Raw genomic sequence first — 7,316 nt, 5'->3', positions numbered from 1 at the left:
GATAAGCTGAATCATGATAGTTTTCTTCCTTGTGAAGTAAATTAATGTGGTTTTTAAGCAAATATGCATGAATTGCCCAAAAGAAATTCCTTTTTCAAACAAGTAGGTTGAGGGTTGATAATGATCGTCAATGACAGTGCAATTTCACCTATTATGTATTGGCGGGGTCATAGACTTTCTTCTGGCCAACCTAAATCTATCAATAACTTTGAATGTTAAAAATATATATATATATATATAATGATAAACATCATTTTTATATGTCTAATTTAGCATATACAAACTAAAATAAAAGAAATGGCAACACTCATGCGTATGCAACAATGCCAAATATAAAATAGTAATGCAGGAATATAAAAACCGATTATTTAAGAAAATTGTACACAAAAGTTCTCAATTCAGGAATAATATATTCATTTTCTAATTTTTTGTTGAAATTTGCATATAATAAATGATCAGAAAGTAAAAAAAAAAAAAACTGATTTATCAAGTAACTCAAAAGGCCTTTGTGTACTTTATATGGCTGACAGTTTTTTACGCGTTTCATGAATTCGATACGATTTTAACATAAAATTAAAGATTTGGAATTGAAGAGTTTAATCCATTTAATTAAATTGATCGAATTAGTGTTGTCCTATAGAGTTTTATATATGTGCTTTGACATGATTCGAAATAATTGGCAAAAAACTTTTTATATGACTTGCAAACAGGATAAGAACTCAATACAAAATTAGAAGATTAGTGCTAAAAGGTTTGATTTGTTTAATTAAATAAGTCGAGTTAAGATTGACCTATATAGTCTTATACATGTGTCTCGATACGACCCGAATCCAACATGAGCACGTGAATTGCCACTCCTATCCAGGGTTAGTAATTTTTGACACAACCCGTAAACTCAATACAAAATTATTGGGTTATAATTTGGCATAAACGGATTGACCTGCATGGCTCGTTTAATAAAAATGTCATATATGGGTTGACCAAATCGACACGTTTATAAAATTATGTATATTTTTATATAATAAATATATGTTGAAACGAGTAAAACATGTCGCATTCAAGCCTAAGTGGGTCAAACGGCTTGTTTGTAACCCGTTTATTAAATGTGTGAAGCGGGTCTGTTCGAGTTTAACGATTTGACCCGTTTAACTTTGGATTCAGGTTTACCTCTATCGAGTTAGATAATCCAATCGGTTGACCCAAACTCAACCTGCCAACACATTTTGCCAAAAAAAAAAAAAAGACCAGTCATTTTTTTTGGTTAGAAAAAACATTATTGATAAAATGAAAATGCCTTATTTATGAAATTGTCAAATTGACCTACTACTTGTCTTTGGTCGGAAAAACTGAAAAAGAATTAAAAAAAAAAAAAAAAAAATCGGTTAGTTGTATACTCTCTTGTCATGATTGAAAAATTCTGGTAAAGGGCGTTTATGTGAAACAGACCACAAAAAGCAGATGAAAATTGAAAATGGCATTACCCTGCAATTTCCACAGAAAGCCGAGGTATTTTTAGTAACAACCCGTTTCGTACAAAGTATATTCCTATTCAAACACCCGCAAAAGCACTTGAATTTTGTTTTGGACATTTTGGGAAAACAACAGAAGAGCCCTCCTCTCCCTTTCTCAGACACACACAGAAGACGGGGTTAGGAGGGAAGCCTCTGGGAAAAGAGGGTTGACCCTCTCTCTCTCCATCTTCTTCTTCTTCATATTCTTCTCAAGGTGTCCTTAACACGCTATAATTCCCCTTTTGATAATCGTCTTCCTCTTCAACCCCTCCCCTTCTTTTATATCTCCTCTGACTCTCAATTCCTCATCCATTTCTGGGCATTTCCCTCCATACCCAATTCGTGATACCTCTGTTTTTCCTCATATTCCCCCCTTCGTACCAATTACGATTTATTTTCTCGGAAACCCAACTCTTTTCGCTCAAGGAAAGATTCAATTTCGTTAGATTTTGATTGGGTTTGTTTCATATTCAGCTCAAACTTCTTTGAATTCCGACACCCCCGTTTGACCAAATATCGAAAATCCCAGAAAAGTCGAACCCTGTAATCCATGGGTAACTGTTGCGTAACCCCAGCGGTCGACGACGAGCTGAAGAAGGAGAAGAAAACAAAGAAGCCAAACCCATTTGCCATCGACTACGGCGGGGCCAACCCCAATGGCGGAAGCCACAAGCTCTCGGTCCTGAAGGAGCCGACCGGCCGCGAGATCGAGCTCCAGTACGAGCTGGGGCGCGAGCTGGGTCGCGGCGAGTTCGGCATAACATACCTCTGCACGGACAAGGCCACCGGCGATACCTTCGCCTGCAAATCGATATCGAAGAAGAAGCTGAGGACGGCGGTGGACATCGAGGACGTGAGGAGGGAGGTGGAGATCATGAAGCACCTGCCCCAGCACCCCAACATCGTGACCTTGAAGGACACCTATGAGGACGACAATGCGGTGCACCTCGTCATGGAGCTCTGCGAGGGCGGCGAGCTCTTCGATCGGATCGTCGCCAGGGGCCATTACACGGAGCGCGCGGCTGCCGCGGTTACCAAGACCATCGTCGAAGTTGTTCAGGTTTGTATTTTTGGTGAATTTTTGAAGTTCCTTTTTTTTTTTGCTTTTTAGATCTTGTGTTCACGTGGGGTGTTGTTGTGCTGATTAGTTTTCCGCTTGAGAATTTGGTCATGTTGGTAATAGTTTTTTCTGTATGATGGATATGCAAATCCGAAACTAGCTCACAAAGAATAAAGCTTGCCAAAATAAAATAAATAAATAAGTCCAAGCCTTATTGAAGTCTCCCTGGAATCAGAGTGCTGTTGAAGTACTATTTTTTATTCCTTTTCTTTAGGCTGGTTGATTTTGATGAGGATTTATATAAGTTAGCTCTTGTGGATAAGTTGTGAACTTGTTGGATATTTAATTCTGGTGACTTGAATATATTACCTTTTTTGTGTTTGGATTCCCCCTTATAGAGTTTTTCTTTTTGAGCAATTCAATTGTGTGATGAAGTTGAGTAACTTCTAATGCTTTTTACGTCTTGCTTCATCTCTATTGTAAAGAGTACCCGTATCATCTAGTTTTCCAATGAGCGATCAGTTTCATTTGTTGCTATTGCAAAACATGAAATGTTTTCTGCGTTTTTCTTTTAGCAAATGGACTTCGATGTTCAATTTGAATTGCACCTTTGCTCAACTACATGCTCAGTATCTTTCCTGTTCAAATCCATGATGCTCAGACTGTTCTAGAGATATGTACAGATGTGACAATTAGTGAAATGGGTTTCTTTGTTATATTTCTGTTCTGATATACTCTTTTAGTAACAGCTACCTAGTACCTGATTTCACAACTATGCAGGTCCCACTTGCCCGCTTCTTTTTTAGCCCTAGTGTTATTTGCTAGACTCCCGAAATTTTAAGTGATTATTCCATTTGAAATAATGTTCTTTCCATTTTGGGGAAAAGAGAAGAAGTTTGAGATGGGCTTTTTGTCACGTGTTTAATATGGTTTATTGTGTTGCAGATGTGCCACAAGCATGGCGTGATGCATCGGGATCTCAAACCTGAGAACTTTTTGTTTGGTAACATGAAGGAGACAGCACCTTTGAAGGCAATTGATTTTGGGCTTTCAGTATTCTTTAAACCTGGTATTTTTTCTTTTGCTACCACATTTCATTATTTTGTTCCTCGTGTCCCCATCAATTGGTTGTATCCTTTCATGTACATAAGCTGAGTTGGTTATTTGTGCAGGTGAGAGATTTACTGAGATAGTTGGAAGTCCTTACTACATGGCTCCTGAGGTGCTAAAACGGAATTATGGTCCAGAAATAGATGTTTGGAGTGCTGGAGTAGTCCTTTACATCCTACTTTGTGGTGTCCCGCCTTTTTGGGCAGGTTAGTTTTGTTAGACTAAAAAGAAATTTGTTTGCTTTTGTGAAAGTTTTAAACCAAACAGCCATTAAAACAGTTTCTATTCGACTGTGTTACAATAGGTGTATTTGTGAGAAGTGTGTGTATATATACATAAAATCTGTTGTTTTTTATGCAGAAACTGAACAAGGAGTCGCACAAGCAATTATACGGTCTGTTGTAGATTTTAGAAGGGATCCTTGGCCTAAAGTTTCTGATAATGCAAAAGACCTTGTGAAGAAGATGCTTGATCCCGACCCAAAGCGAAGGCTTACTGCTCAGGAAGTGCTAGGTAATGTTTAGTTCTAATCAATAGCTAGTGTTCCTATTGTATTCCTATCAATAATCAAGTTGATTATGTATTCCTAAAACTTTTTGGAGTTCAAATACAGCAAACTGTAATTTTTGCTTGTTCATCAAATGCAGATCATCCTTGGTTACTGAATGCAAAGAGAGCTCCAAATGTTTCTTTAGGTGAAACTGTGAGGGCAAGGCTCAAGCAATTTTCTGTAATGAATAAGCTCAAGAAAAGAGCTCTAAGGGTAATGCCTCAAAAATTTCTGCTCAAGAAAACTTTGTCCTGCATGTTGATCTTGGTTGGATGTTAAGCTGAATGATTCATTCAAGTGCTTTTCTCTTTTGTTTGTTGAATTTCAAATTTACAGGTAATTGCTGAGCATTTGTCAGTGGAAGAAGCTGCCAGCATAAAGGAGGGGTTCAAGTTAATGGACATTAACAATAAAGGCAAGATTAACAAGGATGAGCTAAAAATAGGGTTGCACAAACTTGGCCATCAGGTTCCTGATTCAGATATTCAAATTCTAATGGAAGCGGTAAGTAATACCCTGCATTTGAGATCTTTTAACCATATTTAGGCTTAACGCGGTACCTTGATAATATTTTAGCTTGATGGGTTCAAAATTAAATGTCTGTAAAATATATTTTTTTATCTTATTTGAGGTGCCTTTTAAGTTCTGATTGGAATATGTCAAACTAAATGCAAAAATGAGCAATATGACTAGTGTTTTCCAGTTGCACTGAACACATTTTTCTGTCAAAAAATTGTTTTATAGATACGAGTGTTTGAATGGTGACAAGCATGGAGACTCATCATGCTTAATTTATGTGCAATTTGTAATCTTGGGAATAATGAGAGGCTGTTCTTGCAGGGTGACGTAGATAAGGATGGATATCTGGACTATGGAGAATTTGTAGCCATTTCTATTCACTTAAGAAAGATGGGCGATGATGAAAAGCATCTTCACAAAGCCTTTGAATTCTTTGATCGAAACCAGAGCGGTCATATAGAAATTGAGGAGCTACAAGATGCCTTAGCTGATGACATTGAGACAAACGGTGAAGAAGTCATTAATGGCATTATGCATGATGTGGACACAGACAAGGTTGGTCACATTGTCTTAAAAAATATTTTTGTTACTAGTTTCTATTTATTTACACTGTTTTATGCAAAGTAGCATATTCTATTCATAATCTAGAGTGGGCGTATATGCTTGGATGGCAATAAGATGTGATTTAAGTATGTAGATTTTTACACAGAATACAGAATTATGGTACAAAACCTTTTTAAGCAAAAAATCAGTGAAACTATTATAATCTGCTATGGTATCCCCAATTTATAGAATTTCTACATACGGAGATCACCTACATACATTTGCATTTTTTTGGGTAACACTAGCATGATAAAATGGCTAAATCAAAGATTTTTCTTGTAAAAAATGTTTCCTTTTTGAAGAACTCGGGGGTCTGTTCTCTTTTGTGGGGTTGCCAATAGTAGATTCTATATTTTGTGAGATTACGTTAGCGCCACATTATTGCATGCTTAAAACCGCCCTTAATCCTGTTCCCTAAACTTGCAGGATGGAAGAATAAGTTACGACGAGTTTGCCGCAATGATGAAGGCAGGCACGGATTGGAGGAAAGCGTCGAGGCAGTATTCACGAGAGCGGTTCAACAGTCTCAGTTTGAAATTGATGAAGGATGGATCATTAGAGACAAACAGTTAGTGTAGATGGAGTCAACAAATGGCAAGTTACTCTTGGAAAGATGCATATTAAAAAAAAAAAAAAAAAAATCTTCCTCCTTTTTGTTTTCACAATTCCTTTTTTTTTTTTTTTTTTTTATTATTATTATTTTTTTTTAAAAACCCTTTTTGGGGGGATTAGTAGGACATGGACCTGGGGGGGTGTCCATGTCTGAATTGGAATGTGTTTCTTTTGTTTGTTGTCGGAGTTACTGGGAAGAAGAGTGGTTGAAGGTTGGGGAAGTTGTTATTTGTGGCTGTAAATATGTTAAATTGGCATATTTCTTCGAAGTATAATATGGCATTTTGGGTGGGTTGGTAGCTTGTGAATTTCAATGTGGATGTTAATTGAGATACAGCTGAAAGCATTGTTGGAAGTATTTCATATATTCTCCCCACACAACTTCAAACTTTAAATAAACTGGAGAACACTTATATTACTTCTAGAAATCACTATCCTAAAAGTAAGATTCATAATCTTGAAGGATTAGGATTCTAACACAGGATATTTATGAATCTTACCAACAACAGAAAAAAAAGAAAAAAAAAAAAAAAAAAAAAAAAGAAGAGAGAGAGAGAGAGAGAGAGAGAGAGAGAGAAAGGGTAAGAAAAGAACTAATAAAAAAGACGAAGTAGGAACGCTTCCACAATGACAAGTAGTGGGCGGTTCATCTAGCGAGATTGTGTGTAGGCCAATTAGTAGCGCGATGAACTTTGCAAAAGACCATACTAGAAGAGGTTCAAAATCTGGCAAGCTTTAGAGTCTAGAGATATCTGGCGAGATGAACTTTACAAAAGACCATATTAGAAAAGGATCAAAATTTGGCGAGCTTTAGAGATATTTGACGAGCTTTGAGATGAATGATTCTAGTTGTCAATCCAACGAGAGGTCCAGGTTGTGGAAGGCATAAACTAAAATTTGCAAATTATCCTCTCCTTTGCAGTAGATTTAATGGCGAGCGATGTAGCCTAGCCTCACCTATCCAAGGATCTTGGAGAGAACTTTTGTGTTTATACACACAAAAAAAAAGAAAAAAAAAGTTAATGTTTTTCAAGGCCAACAAAAAGACAAAAACAACTATTTTTTTAATAAGACAAAAATACTCTTAAAAATTAGAAAAAAAGGGGGAAAAAAAAAACTTAAAACCAAAAAAAAGAAGAAGAAAAAGCGGTAGTCATCGTGGCTTGGCCACTTCCTATGAGTTTCAGGGGTAGTTTAGCCCGCATAGGGTGTGATTTTTATTTTTTATTTTATTAAGGATATTTTTTTCAGTAGAAGAATATTAACAATTTTTAATAGTTTGAGAGAATATTGATGCAATCTATAGCTTGAGGAAGCACGCAGACTTTTTCCAAAATTAAAAAGCAGGAGG

At 36.5% G+C, this 7,316-nt stretch overlaps 1 protein-coding gene across 1 annotated transcript; it reads left to right on the top strand.

The window, feature by feature from the left end:
- The first annotated feature begins 1,580 nt into the window (after positions 1-1,580).
- Positions 1,581-6,299, top strand: LOC132178896 (calcium-dependent protein kinase 32-like). Its single transcript, XM_059591474.1, has 8 exons — positions 1,581-2,571; positions 3,517-3,640; positions 3,744-3,887; positions 4,042-4,194; positions 4,329-4,444; positions 4,568-4,735; positions 5,072-5,305; positions 5,780-6,299. The coding sequence occupies exons 1-8, from the start codon at positions 2,062-2,064 to the stop codon at positions 5,924-5,926; spliced, it is 1,596 nt and encodes a 531-aa protein (XP_059447457.1). The 5' UTR covers positions 1,581-2,061; the 3' UTR covers positions 5,927-6,299.
- The last annotated feature ends 1,017 nt before the right edge of the window (positions 6,300-7,316 follow it).

This window comes from Corylus avellana, chromosome ca1, assembly GCF_901000735.1.
Source record: "Corylus avellana chromosome ca1, CavTom2PMs-1.0".
In the NCBI taxonomy this organism is placed as follows: Eukaryota; Viridiplantae; Streptophyta; class Magnoliopsida; order Fagales; family Betulaceae; genus Corylus; species Corylus avellana.
Note: the sequence above shows the minus strand (reverse complement) of the source record. Positions and strands in the feature narration are given on the sequence as shown.

Excerpts from the sequence above, each read along its gene's own strand:
- LOC132178896 (XM_059591474.1), top strand. The coding sequence starts at position 2,062 with ATGGGTAACTGTTGCGTAACCCCAGCGGTCGACGACGAGCTGAAGAAG. Across the intron at positions 4,445-4,567 it reads TCAAGAAAAGAGCTCTAAGG|GTAATTGCTGAGCATTTGTC; the intron begins GTAATGCCTCAA and ends TCAAATTTACAG. Across the intron at positions 5,306-5,779 it reads ATGATGTGGACACAGACAAG|GATGGAAGAATAAGTTACGA; the intron begins GTTGGTCACATT and ends CTAAACTTGCAG.